General features: G+C 34.3%; 1 protein-coding gene across 1 annotated transcript in view; it reads left to right on the forward strand.

Moving 5' to 3' along the window:
- The window catches only part of Stk31 (serine/threonine kinase 31), a 127632-nt gene extending 113470 nt beyond the window's left edge, over positions 1–14162 (forward strand). Inside the window, exons 23-24 of the mRNA XM_074065157.1 lie at positions 9585–9653; positions 13831–14162. Of these exons, the coding sequence (XP_073921258.1) occupies positions 9585–9653; positions 13831–14061 (300 nt within the window). The 3' untranslated portion in view covers positions 14062–14162. The remainder of the gene's footprint in view (positions 1–9584; positions 9654–13830) is intronic.
- Positions 14163–14566: the final 404 nt, after the last annotated feature.

Genomic DNA, 14566 nt, shown 5'->3' on the forward strand with positions numbered 1-14566 from the left:
GTTGAGGGCAACAAATGCTAGCTAATTTTTTAGGTGTCTTACCTACCCTCACCCTTCCCTTGTGTGCTCTTGCTTTTATCATGTGATCAAAGTCCAATCCCCTTATTGTGTTTGCCCTTGATCTAATGTCCGAATATGAGGGAGAACATAAGATTTTTGGTCTTTTGGGCCAGGCTAACCTCACTCAGAATGATGTTCTCCAATTCCATCCATTTACCAGCAAATGATAACATTTCGTTCTTCTTCATGGCTGCATAAAATTCCATTGTGTATAAATACCACATTTTCTTAATTCATTCGTCTGTGGTGGGGCATCTTGGCTGTTTCTGTAATTTGACTATTGTGAATAGTGCTGCAATAAACATGGGTGTGCAAGTGCCTCTGGAGTAACCTGTATTACATTCTTTTGTGTATATCCGCAAGAGTGATATTACTGAATCATATGGTAGATCAATCAATGTTTACATTTTAAGTAGCCTCCAAATTTTTTTCCAGAGTGGTTGTACTAGTTTACATTCCCACCAGCAGTGTAAGAGGGTTCCTTCTTGCCCCCGCATCCTCGCCAACACCTGTTGTTAGTGGTGTTGCTAATGATGGCTATTCTAACAAGGGTGAGGTGGAATTTTAGTGTGGTTTTAATTTGCATTTCCTTTATTGCTAGAGATGGTGAGCATTTTTTCATGTGTTTTTTGGCCATTTGAATTTCTTCTTTTGAGAAAGTTCTGTTTAGTTCACTTGCCCATCTCTTTATTGGTTCATTAATTTTGGGTGAGTTTATTTTATAAGTTCCCTGTATATTCTGATTATCAGTCCTTTGATTTGTAGCTGGCAAATATTTTCTCCCACTCTGAGGGTGGTCTCTTCAGTTTAGAGACCATTTCTTTTGTTGAGCAGAAGCTTTTTAGTTTTATGAAGTCCCATTTATCTATGCTATCTCTTAATTGCTGTGCTGCTGGGATTCCATTGAGAAAGTTCTTGCCTATACCTATTAATTCCAGAGTATTTCCTACTCTTTCCTGTATCAACTTTAGAGTTTGGGGTCTAATATTAAGATCCTTGATCCATTTTGAGTTAATATTGGTATAGGGTGATATACATGGATCTAGTTTCAGTTTTTTGCAGACTGCTAACCAGTTTTCCCAGCAGTTTTTGTTGAAGAGGCTGCTTTTTCTCCATCGTATATTTTTAGCACCTTTGTAAAAGACAAGTTGGTTATAGTTGTGTGGCTTCATATCTGGGTCCTCTATTCTGTTCCCCTGGTCTTCATGTCTGTTTTTGTGCCAGTACCATGCTGTTTTTACTGTTATTGCTTTGTAATATAGTTTGAGTCGGGTATCGTGATACCTCCAGTGTTGTTCTTTTGACTGAGTATTGCCTTGGCTATTTGTGGTCTCTGTGTTTCCATATAAATTTCACCATAGATTTTTCAATCTGTTTAATGAATGTCATTGGAATGTTGATGGGAATTGCATTAAACATGTAGATTACTTTTGGGAGTATCGACATTTTTACTACGTTGATTCTACCAATCCATGAGCATGGGAGATCTCTCCACTTTCTATAGTCTTCCTCAATCTCTTTCTTTAGAAGTGTATAGTTTTCCTTGTAGAGGTCGTTCACATCCTTTGTTAAGTTTACACCTAGGTATTTGATTTTTTTTGAGGCTATTGTAAATGGAATTGTTTTCATACATTCTTTTTCAGTTTGTTCATTATTAGTGTATAGAAATGCTAATGATTTTTCTATGTTGATTTTATATCCTGCTATCTTGCTATAGCTATTGACGGTGTCTAGGAGCTTTTGAGTAGAGTTTTTTGGGTCTTTAAAGTATAGGATCATATTGTCTGCAAATAGGGATATTTTGACAGTTTCTTTACCTATTTGTATTCCTTTTATTCCTTCTTCTTGCCTAATTGCTCTGGCTAGGAATTCCAGTACTATGTTGAATAGGAGTGGAGATAGTGGACATCCTTGTCTAGTTCCTGATTTTAGAGGGAATGGTTTCAGTTTTTCTCCATTAAGTATAATGCTGGCTGTAGGTTTGTCATATATAGCTTTTATAATGTTGAGGTACTTTCCTTCTATTCCTAGTTTTCTTAGAGCTTTTATCATGAAATGATGTTGGATCTTATCAAAGGCTTTTTCTGCATCTATTGAGATGATCAAGTGGTTTTTGTCTTTTCTTCTGTGAATGTGGTTTATTACGTTTATTGATTTTCATATGTTGAACCACCCCTGCATTCCTGGGATGAAGCCTACTTGGTCGTGGTGAATAATCTTTTTGATGTGTTGTTGATTTCCGTTTGCCATTGTTTTGTTGAGGATTTTTGCATCAGTGTTCATTAAGGAGATTGGCCTATAGTTCTCCTTTTTGGAGTTGTCTTTGCCTGGTTTTGGGTAAGTGTAACACTGGCTTCATAAAATGTGTTAGGCAGTTTTCCTTCCCTTTCTATTTTGTGGAACAGTTTAAGGAGGGTTGGTATCAGTTCTTCTTTAAAGGTCTGATAGAATTCAGCAGAGAATCCATCAGGTCCTGGACTTTTCTTTTTCGGGAGACTCTTCATTGCTGCTTCAATTTCATTTTGTGTTATAGATCTATTCAGGTGATTAATGTCCTCCCTTGGTTCAGGTTTGGATGATCATAGGTATCTAGAAATCTGTCCATTTCTTTAAGATTGTCAAATTTATTTGACTATTGGTTCTTGAGTAGTCTCTGATGATTTCCTGGACTTCCATGGTGTTTGTTGTTATCTCCCCTTTTGCATTCCTGATTCTACCAGTTTGGGTTTTTTTCTCTCCTCATTTTAGTCAGGTTTACCAAGGGTCTATTGATCTTGTTTATTTTTTCAAAGAACCAACTTTTTGTTTCATTAATTCTTTGTATGGTTTTTTTGGTTTGTATTTCATTGATTTCAGCTCTTATTTTTATTATTTCTCTCCTTCTGTTTGTTTTGGGATTTGCTTGCTCTTGTTTTTCTAGGAGTGTGAGATGTATCATTAGGTCATTGATTTGGGATCTTTCAGTCTTTTCAATATATGCACTCATGGCTATAAGCTTTCCTCTCCGGACTGTCTTTGCTGTGTCCCATAGGTTCCGGTAGGTTGTGTTTTCATTTTCATTGACTTCCAGGAACTTTTTAATTTCCTCTTTTATTTCACCAATGATCCATTGTTCATTAAGTAATGAGTTATTCAGTTTCCAGCTGTTTGCATGTTTTTTGTCTTTACTATTATTGTTGAGTTCTACTTTTTCCGCCTTGTGATCAGATGTATGCACGGTATAATTTCTATTTTTTAATATTTGCTGAGACTTGCTTTGTGCCCTAGGATATGATCTATTTTAGAGACGGTTCCATGGGTAGCTGAGAAGAATGTATATTGTGTAGAAGTTGGATGAAATGTTCTGTAGACATCAAGTAGGTCCATTTGATCTATTGTCCATTTTAGATCTTGGATTTCTTTATTGATTGTTTTGTTTGGATGACCTATCTATTGATGATAATGTGTTGTTAACGTCTCCCACAACCACTGTGTTGGTGTTTGTATATGCTTTTAGGTCCTTCAGGGTATGTTTGATGAAATTGGGTGCGTTGACATTTGGTGCATACAGGTTGATGATTATTATTTCTTTTTGGTCTGTTTTCCCTTTTATTAGTATGGAATGTCCTTTATCTTGTTTGATCAATGTAGGTTTAAAGTTCACTTTGTCAGAGGTAAGTTTTGCTACCCCTGCCTGTTTTCGGGGGCCATTGGCTTGGTAAATCTTCTTCCAGCCTTTCATCCTAAGCCTATGCTTATTTCTGTCGGTGAGATGGGTCTCCTGTAAGCAACAAATTGTTGGATCTTCCTTTTTAATCCATTTCATCAAATGGTGCCTTTTTTTGTGTGAATTAAGTCCGTTAACATTAAGTGTTAGTACTGATAGGTATGTGGTGATTCCTGTCATTTAGTTGTCTTAGTTGTTTGAAGGTTTGATTGTGTGCCTAAGTTGGGGTTATTCTTTACTTTCTTGCTTTTTCTTATCCTGTGGTTTGGTGCTGCCTGTCTTTTCATGGTTAAATTGGGTTTCGCTTTCTGTGTGCAGAATCCCTTGAAGAATCTTTTGTAGTGGTGGCTTTGTGGTCACATACTGTTTTAGTTTCTACTTACCAAGGAAGACTTTTTTTGCTCCATCTATTTTGAATAATAGTTTTGCTGGGTAGAGTATCTTGGGGTTGACGTTATTTTCATTCAGTGCCCGGAAGATCTCACTCCATGCTCTTCTTGCTTTTAATGTTTCTGTTGAGAAGTCTGGTGTGATTTTGATGGGTTTATCTTTGTATGTTACTTGATTTTTCTCTCTTACAGCCTTCAATATTCTTGCCCTAGTTTCTGAACTTGTTGTTTTAATGATGATATGTCCTGGGGTAATTCTATTTTGATCTGGTCTGTTTGGTGTCCTGGAGGCCTCATCCATCTGTATGGGAATATCTTTCTCTAGATTTGGGAAATTTTCCGTTATTATTTTGTTGAATATTTTACACATTCCCTTCACTTGCACCTCTTCTCCTTCTTCTATGCCCATGATTCTCAAGTTTGGTCTTTTGATGGAGTCGGTGAGTTCTTGCTTTTTCTTTTCACAGGTCTTGAGTTGTTTAATTAAAAGTTCTTCGGTTTTTCCTTTAATTGCCATTTCATCTTCAAGTTCTGAGATTCTGTCTTCTGTTTGTTCTGTTCATCTGGATTGGCCTTCTGTTTTGTTTTGCAGTTCTGTTTTGTTCTTTTTTCTGAGGTTTTCTATATCCTGGGTTGTTTCCTCTTTAATGTTGTCTGTTTTTGTCCTGAGTTCATTTATCTGTTTATTAATCGTGTTCTCTGTTTCACTTTGGTGTTTATACAGTGCTTCTATGGTTTCCTTTATTTGTTCTTTTGCTTTTTCAAATTCTCTATTTTTGTTGTCTTGGAATTTCTTGAGTGTCTCCTGTACATTTTGGTTGACCATATCCAGTATCATCTCTATAAAATTCTCATTGAGTACATGTTGTATGTTTTCTTTTAAATTATTCTTGTGGTTCTTCATTGGGTTCTTTGGCATAGTTTATCTTCATTTTGTTTGAGTCTGGATCTGAGTATCTGTTTCCTTCATTCCCCTCTGGTTCCTGTACTAATTTTTTGCTGTGGGGAAACTGGTTTCCCTGTTTTTTCCGTCTTCCTGTCATTGTCCTTGGTGTTGTTACTGTCCCTGTATTATGTGCAATTAAGTATTTTCTAGCTTGTAATAATAACAATGGTAATATTTAGAATGGAAGGGTGAGAGGAGATGGAAAGCAAGAAGTTAAAGAAAAGGGAAAAACAAATAGACAAGTAGGAGAAAACAAAACAAGGAATCAAACAAGGAAGTTTCAAAGGTATAAACAGGGAGTGTTCGTGTACTAATTGACAGCTGAACAGGCATTAGAGAGAGAGAGGATTGAAAATAAAAAATAAGTAAATGAAAGAAATATATATATATAAATAAAATAAAAGAAAATGAAAAATAGAAAATAAAAAAAAATTTTAAAAAACCCCCTCCAAGTTCAAATGCAATGAAATTTCAGTCTTAATAATTTTGGTGTCCATCTCAGTCTCCAATCCTGGAGATGGTGCCTCAGATGTTGTTCTGTAGTTGTCTTATCAAAGGGGACACATAAAGTAGAATAAAACTTGTCCGTGTCTTCCCAATCCGTCTGGGTGCGGGCGACTGGCGGCCCGGGGGCCCTCCTGGTTTCTCCATTTAATGTGGAGTAGCGATGCTCTGCACTGGCTGGAGGTGTGGAGGGGTCAAAGTTTTGCTTCTTCTTGGTGGTTTTACCTGCAAGGTGTGTCTCCAGCGTCTCTCCAAGATTTCACTATAGGAGGCATGCTTTCTGCTTCCTCCCTCTAGCTGCCATCTTGGAATCCTCTATGTTGTTGAATTTGAAGTAAGTTCCTTATAAGAAAGTAAATTGTATCATGTTTTTAAATTGAGTCTCCTGATCTCTGTCTTTTAATTGGAGTATCTAGACCATTTACATTTAAGGTCATTATCGGTAAGTTAGGGTTTTAACCCACCATTTTATTATTGGCTTTGTTTGTTTCTCTGTTTCTTGTTTATTTTTCTTTTCTTGCTTTCCTATGAGTTAAATCAAAAAAATTTAAGAATCCATCTGGATATATTTATAGTTTTTTAAGTTAAAATGATTTTTTTCACATTTTCCTTGTATATTAATTGTACAGAGTTTTGCTATGATATTGTTGACATGTATATAATGTACTTTATATTACCCTCTAGCCCTCTATCTCCCACATTTCCCTTTTCACATTCTCAATAGTCCCTCTTTTACTTTTGTGTCCTGTTTTATCTCTAAGTTTCACACATGAAAGAAAATATACCATACTTGTTTTTGTGAATTTGGCTTATTTTGCTCAGTAATCTGCAGTTCCATCCATTTTCTGCAAATGGCATGTTTTGTTCTTCTGAATTATAGCTGAATAATACTCCATTTTGTATATACACTGTATTTCCTTTATACATTCATCCATTGATGCGCACTTAAGCTGATTCCATAGTAGTAAAGGTGGTTTCATATGGTTCTACTTTTAATTTTTTGAGGACCCTCCATATGATTTCATAATGAATCCACTAATTTATATTCCCATCAACAGCATATAAGGATTCATTACCACCTGTCCTGCCATTCTCACTAATATTTGTTGTTTTATGAATTCTTTTTTTCCCTCCCTCCCTCTCTTCCATCTCGGGGTCTGAACTCAGGACTTTGTGCTTGTTAAGCAGGTGCTCTGCCACTTGAGCCACAACCCTAGCCCTTTTTTGCTTTAGTTATCTTTCAGGTAGGGCCTGGTGCCAGCATCACACCACAGTCCTTTTTTCTATGGCCTCTTGTATAGCTGGAATCACAAGTGTGCACTGCCACCCCCAGCTTATTTGTTGAGATGGGGACTTGCCTCAAACTGCAATCGTTCTGATCTCTGCCTCCTGAGTAGTTGAGATTAGAGGGATGAGCTACCTTGTCTGACCTTGTTATTTTATGTTTTTTTAAAAAGTTTTTATTTTTGTTTACCCCTTCCATTACATTTCCATTTCCTCTTCCCTGCTCCTTTTTCAAACAGTGTTTGGTGGGTTTCATTATGTTGGTTTCATATGTATATATGTAGTGTACTTTAATCCTCTTTACTCCTGAGTATCTTTTTCCTTTCTCCCTTCCTCCTCCTGCTGGTCCCCTGCCCCCAGTCTCCAGTTTACATTTGTGTGTCACATTAGCATCATCACTGTTTTAGGTCTAGATTCCACAAGTGAGTGAGAACATGGGATATTTGGTCTTTTGAACTTATGTCACTCAGTGTGATGATCTCCATTTCCAGCCATTTTATTACAGATGATATAATTTCATTTTTATTTATGGCTAAGTAATATTATTTGTGTGTGTGTGTGTATGTGTGTGTACATACATGTACCATATTTTCAGTGTACTGTTTTTCTCCTGTGATGATCTGATCCCATGCTGCATTGTAGTTCTGGTGTAATGAACTTGTGAATAAATTGCAAGCATGCACACATGATCTGACTCTGAGTACATAGCAAGTTCTAATGTGGGTAAAAGGACTAGGTAGTTCTGTTTTCTGAAAAGAAAGACAATCACATGAAAATTTTAGAACTGAAAAGTACAGTAACCAAAAAAAAAAAAAAAAGGTTTTGTGTGCTGGGGATTGAAACCATGGCCTTGTACATGTTAGGCAAGTATTCTACCACTGAGGTACACCCTTAGTCCATCATAATCTTTATTTTCTGGGGAGAGAATTATTGATACAAGTACAGCCAAGAAAATCCCACTGTCTCATGGTTATTTTGAGTAACTTTCTCTACTGAGATTTTCTTTTTTTTAAAATTTACTCTAGAGAACTTATAATTTCTTATTGGAGCATCTTTATGATAAAAAAGTTCTTGTCCTATAACATATGATTCATCTTGGTGTTGATTGCAATTTCTCATTGAAGTTGTGATTTTTTTCCTGGTTCTTTGAATGATAAGGGAATTTTTATTTTACTGTAGACACTTTGGTACTATTTTAATAAATTGAGTCTTGTTGAACTTTTTATATTAGCAGTTTAATCATCCCACTTAGGTTTGATATAGGGGTTCCAACTACTGTTTGAATTGTGCTTTAATGGCAAATCTAGTTTCTAAAGCCTTTTCAGTTACATTTTAACATGTGTGGGCCATTGCTACTGAAAGAACTTCCCTAGTCTGAGCTTAAAAACTGTTGCTTTTAAGTATGGGAATGGAGTTTCTGATGTATGGGATAAAGCTTTCTGAGCTGGGTACTTGTTATGGCAGGATAGCTCCTTTTCTGTGGCACATGGTGAATACTTCCTAAGCTAGCCACTTGTGGTATCTGTCTGCTTATGGAATGTAGAGTACACTTTCTGGATCAGCTGCATATGGCATGAATTTCCCTTGTGATCTTGGCGTTAACATTAAGAGTCTGCTTATTGTTCCTTCAAGGTTTACCTGTTGGTACTGGTAGCACTCATATCAAATCCAGGAAAGTGGTGATGAATCTGCCTGGTCTTCTTTCTGTTACTAACTTAAGGGTAGGGAAATAGCAGGCCTGGGTAACTTTCTTTTTTTTTTTGTTGGGGAGAATAAGACATATTTTTTGTTATCTGTTCCTCTAGTCCTAGAGTCTTTAAGGAGTTTGATTTCTCTTCTGACCTTTCAGAATTTTCCTTTGGTTGCATTTTATTTCCAGGTTTATAGTAATTACAGTATGTGGAACTTATTTGGACCTAGAATTAAATAAATCAAAAAGTAAAATATAAAGGAGAATGATGGAGGTGGTGACTTTAACTTGTAAGCACTCTTGTAAATGTCACAGTGTACCCCCAGTAAAATAAATTATGATAATGATAATGTTTATGATTCAAAACTTGAAAGCTGGGTATTTGATATCAAAGTTACTAATTGTTGTGGTAATGATATTGCAAGTATGTCAAAATAAATTTTTTGTACCTTATATTTTAGAGATAATGTACTAAAATATTTACAGATGAAATTGTGAGATGCAGAGGATTTGCCTCAAAAATCATAATATATGGGTTTGTAACAAGAGTGGCTATTAATTAATGGTTGCTAGAACTGGGTGATAAAAATACGTGGGACTTAAATACTTTTGTGTATATAAGAAATTCTCTGTATTTAATAGTCTCTTAAAATTTAGCTTGTATTTCTTGAACACAAGTTAAATATTGGAATTGCTTGATTATTTTCTTGGGTATTAATGAAGCAAACATAGACTACAAAGTTCTAGGACATTTTCTTATAAGGTGAGGAAGTATTAAAGCTTTTCTCGTGCATCCATCAATTCTGATTACTTTAGTGATAATCGTTTAGTTGCTTGTGAGCAAATAGTTATTATCAAAGGGTTTTTACACTTCATTAATTAGTGTGCTTTCTTAAGTGAGCTCTTCTCTATTCACCAGGATCTAAAGAACACCATAGTTGACTCTTCTGTAAGACTAATATTTTGATACATTGGGAGTCTGTTCATTCTTACGTTCTTTTACAGCTTTCTGTTCAAAATCAGGAATTTGAGACAAATGAAGATGGAATTCCCAAAGTGGATCAGTTTCATTTGGTATGTGACTTTTTATTTCATTTACTGGTTTGAAAAGTATGTAATAATATAAACTTACATATTTGACTGAAAATGTTTTTCTAAGAATCCAAAGTAGCATTCAAAATAAAGAAGTATTGGGGAAAATTCAAATGCCCTACTAGAGCCACTGCCAGTTAATTTAGTACTACTGGGTTGTGTGTTTGTTACACAGATGATATAAATCACACAAATAAGAAAATATAGTTTACTGTATGGTCTAGGAACATACAGTGAAATTAATGTTTTATTTTTAGCTTTTTCATAAGTTCCTAACTATTTCTTTTCTCTGTAATTATCTTTGTCATTGAGTCTGCTTCTTCATTCATGTATGTTTTCAGCCAGCATATTTTGAGCATGTATTGAAGTAGGTACTGGGATTACAAGGATTGCAATATTGAAAATGAAATTAAGAATTTATAAATGTGAACTAGTAAACAGCCAAGATCTATAAGAAAGTAGATCTTGGGGAAGCTAACTTTTAGTTTGTCAGGGAAAAGAAACATCCAGTATGACTAGATATTAAAAGGCTAAAGATAGCTTAATTATCCAGCTTTAAGCATCCCCATGCCATGTTGATACAATGAAGGAATACGTATAGTTTTACTTAAGGCCATAATCTCCTAAATTATTTGACCAGAGAAATGTTTTGTCTTATAATACCCTAGAAATGATGTTCAGGAACTTAGCCACACTTCTTGGGAAGTAATAAAAAATATTTGAGACAACTTCTGTGTGCATTATACTTCCCAGCTATCTCTGTAAAATGAAATAACAAGATTAATGTTTATAATTTTGAAAAGCTATGATTAAAATTGCTCTCAGATTGCATTACATCAGAGGTTATAGTTTCACCTAAAATGAGTACCTGGAACCCTTACTCCTTCAGGTTTGACAGAAAAATTACCTTCAACTATGTTATCCTTAAACTTAGTGACTTAAAACGTTTATTACCTTAGTGTTTTGTGAGTCAGGATTATAAGGTAGATTTTTATTACTCTTAATTTAGTATCCCTGGAATTGAAATGTATCTTACAATTGAATGGAACCATAATTAATGTGTGAACTGTTGTGCTTCTACTTAGCATGATGTTTTCAAGGTTCATCCAAGTTCCAATATTAGGACTTCATCTCTTTTTATAGCCAAGTAATGTTCCATTAAATAGATTTAACACAATTTACTTAATCTGTTTGTTTATGGACATTTGGGTTATTGTTTCCTTTTGTCTATTACTACTAATGTTATGTACAGATTTTTGAGTGGATATATGTTTTCATTTCTCTTTGGTTATTACAAGTGGAATTATTACAACTCTGTATTCATTTGAGGAACTTCTGACTGTCTTCCAGAGTACTTGGCAATTTTTTACATTTCCACTAGCAGTGTATTAAGGTTCCAGTTTCTCCTCATCCTTACCAACACTTGCTACCAGAGTTTTTGATTCTAACCATTCCAGTTGGTATGAAGTATTATCTCAGTGTGGCTTTCACTTAAATTTCCTTTGTAACTCATGGTGTTGACCATCTTCATGTGCTTATTTGACATTTAATGTGTCTTCTTCAGAGAAATGTTCACATAGACCTTTTGTCTATTTTAAAATTGGGTTGTCTTTTTTAAATTGTTATTGAATTGCAAGAATTCCTTGTATATTCTAGATATAAGTTCCTTACTAGATACATGATTTGCAAATATTTTCTTCCATTCTGTACTTTCATTTCCTTGACAGTGTTGCTTGAAGCCCAAAAGTTTCTAATTCTTTTCAAGTTCAGTTTTTTCCTTTGTTACTTGTGTTTTCAGTGTCTTACCAGAGAGTCCTTTACCAAATCTAAAGTCACAAAGATTTACCTCTATATTTTCTTTTTAGAGCTTTATAAGTTTAGCTCTTGTTAAAAGTAGTTGAACATAGATATATGGATTTATTTCTAGATTCTCAATTCTATTCCATTGATCCATGGATGCTCCTCAGCTTATGTTGAGGTATCATGAGCTGAAAATATTGCAAGTTGAAAATGTATCTTATTACTTACAGAGTATCTTAGGTTAGTAACACAGTACACTGTAGGGCATTGCTATGTCACCCTTGTGATCACATGACTGACTGGGAATATGGCTCATGCAGCTGCCCAGCATCATCAGATAGTATTGTACTATGTATTGCTAGCCTGGGAAATGTGAAAATAAAAAAGATTGAAATATGGCTTCAAGTGCATTTGTATTGTTTTGGGACTATTGTAAAATAAAAAAAAACATTTTAAGTCAAACCATCATAAGTCAATGTCTGCTCCTGTGCCATATCATCTTAACTATTGTTGTTGAGTAGTTAAGTTTTGAAATTGGAAAATGTGAGTCCTTCTACATTGCTCTTTTTTCAGAGTTACCAGGATTGTGGGTCTGTTCTAGGTCCCTTAAAATTCCATATGATGTTTAGAAATTAGTTTGTCATTTTTCTACAGAGAAGCTAATTAAGATTCTGATAGGGAGTATGTTCAATCTGTAGATCCATTTGTGAAGAATGGCCATCTTATCAATGTTAAACCTTCTGATACATGAACATGGGATTTTTTCCATTCATTTAACTATTTAATTTCCTTCAATAATAATCTGTAGTTTTCCACAAATATGGTTTATAACTTCTTCTGTTAAATTTATTCCTAAGTATTAGTTGTAATATTTTTTAGTGGATTTCTTTGTGTTTTGTATATCTACATGACTGACATCTGCAAATAGAGATAGTTTAACTTTTCCCTTTTCAGTCTGTATGTCCTCTATTTTTTCCTGCTCAAGTGACTAGAACCTTTTATTCAGTAGGGAGAGCAGATATCCTTGCCTTATCCTGAGCTATTAGAACTAATTAACACAGATAACACAGCTGTAGAATATAAGATTAATGTACAAAATCTGTTGTATTTTTATATACTTGCAACATATAAAACACAATTAGGAAAACAGTTCTATTCACAGTAACATTACAAAATAGTTAGGGAGGAATAGTTCCTTTCTGTTGCTTTTATGTTTGGAACTTTTGTGACTATTTTTGCTTGTTTTAAAAGATCTTTACAATTAATTGGTCTAGCTTCAAGGGAAAAAAAACCTCATTTTTTTGAGTCACATAAACTTTGTAAATTAACTTAGTGAAAATTGACACATTAGTGATTAGTTTTTTTTGTCCAAGAACATGATAAGATTTTTGCTTCAGATCTACTTTGTGGTTTTTAAAAAAAGAACACGATTTTTCCTCATTTAGATAAATTTTCAGTTAAGTTTATACCTAGGAAGACAATTACTTTCTTTAAATATGCTTAAAAACATATTTTGTAGAGTTCAGTATAGACATTGACATCCTTTGATTCATTGTTTGAACATTGACTCAATGTCTACTATATTCTAAGCACTGTGCTAGTTTCTGGGGGATGAATTGATAAACTAAAATTTATGACTTTAAGGATCTTAGAGTCTTAATAAGGACATTAGAAATAAACAGGTGATTTTTATTCACTGGTATGTGCTCTGATTGGAGTAATCATTGGAGATTACAATACAAGACATACTAAGGTATATTGGAAAGTGGAGAAAATGGAACATCAACATCCTAGGGCTATTTAAATGTGATAATTCAGAGACTGTTATTTGAAATAACATAATATGTGACACACAATAAAGACTGACTACCATAATAATTATGATAATAGTAGTCTGGTAGAAGGGTTTCCAGAAAAGATCACTTCAAAACTGAGACCAAAAACAGTTGACTAGGTAAAGGAGGTTACCTTTCTTGGCAGAGGAGTTTTGATGTGAAATTTTCACAGTGTGAAACTCTGACCAGTGCTCTATAAAAGAGGGAAAAAGAGGAGTCATAAAAATATCTTTTTATTGGAATTTTACATTTCACTTGTTTTTGATAAATTTCAGTTGTGATTTTTTCTTTTATGATTTCCCCTGGATTTCAGTTCTGCTGTCTTATTACTGGAGATATCCTTTTCCAATGACAAGTAGGTGAAATTGGTAGGAATCTTTAAAAATATAAATGGAAAAAATTGACTTTAGCTTCTATCAGTGACTAAGAGAATTTTGAATTGGACCCTCCATCTTCACTACAGGTTTGTCATTTTGTTCATTTGTTTGATTTTCATTTCTTTAAACATTTGTTTTTCCTTACAGGATGATAATGTCAAATCCCTCCTCTGTAGTTTGATATATTTTAGAAGTTCAATGACTGCTGAGCAAGTTTTGAATGCTGAATGTTTCTTGCTACCAAAGGGGAAATCAATTCCAAACTCAGAAAAAGAGATTGACTATACTCAATATAAAAAGGAAGACGAATTAAAGATGGACAACATGGATAACTATAAAGAAAAGAGAAGAAATGGTGAAGCCAACATTGATTGCTAAGTTTTCTGTTGTTGCAGATGTTCCTTTAGAGAACTTTCTTTAGTTTGGTTGATAGACAAAAGATCTGTAAATGTTTTGAAACTCATTGGAATTGTATCTCATATTCAGGTTGTGAAAAAATAAAAACGTTTGGTTATTGCCTGAAAATTGTTCATATGTTGTGAAATTTTCTGACCTTGGAGTTATGGAAGGATTTTATATTCATACTTACTGGAATTGAGTATTTAGACAGTGGTACTTAAAGGAAAGTTTATTAGCTTGCTGGTCATAAGTACTGTACAGATTTTCAGTATGTTGGCTGACTGGTGATGAAGGCTGATACTTTTATTCAACAAATGATAGTTGGCATCTACTTTATACCCAGTTCTAAAAATATAAAGATGAATTAAAACATGGTATTTGCACTTATAAAGCCCACAGTTTATTGAGAAACTCTGATATATAAACTGATCTTTATAATGCTATAGGGAGTTATCTAGTGATAGCTCTGGGTTTTATGGCATTA

Source organism: Castor canadensis, chromosome 2 (genome assembly GCF_047511655.1).
Source record: "Castor canadensis chromosome 2, mCasCan1.hap1v2, whole genome shotgun sequence".
Lineage (NCBI taxonomy): Eukaryota > Metazoa > Chordata > Mammalia > Rodentia > Castoridae > Castor > Castor canadensis.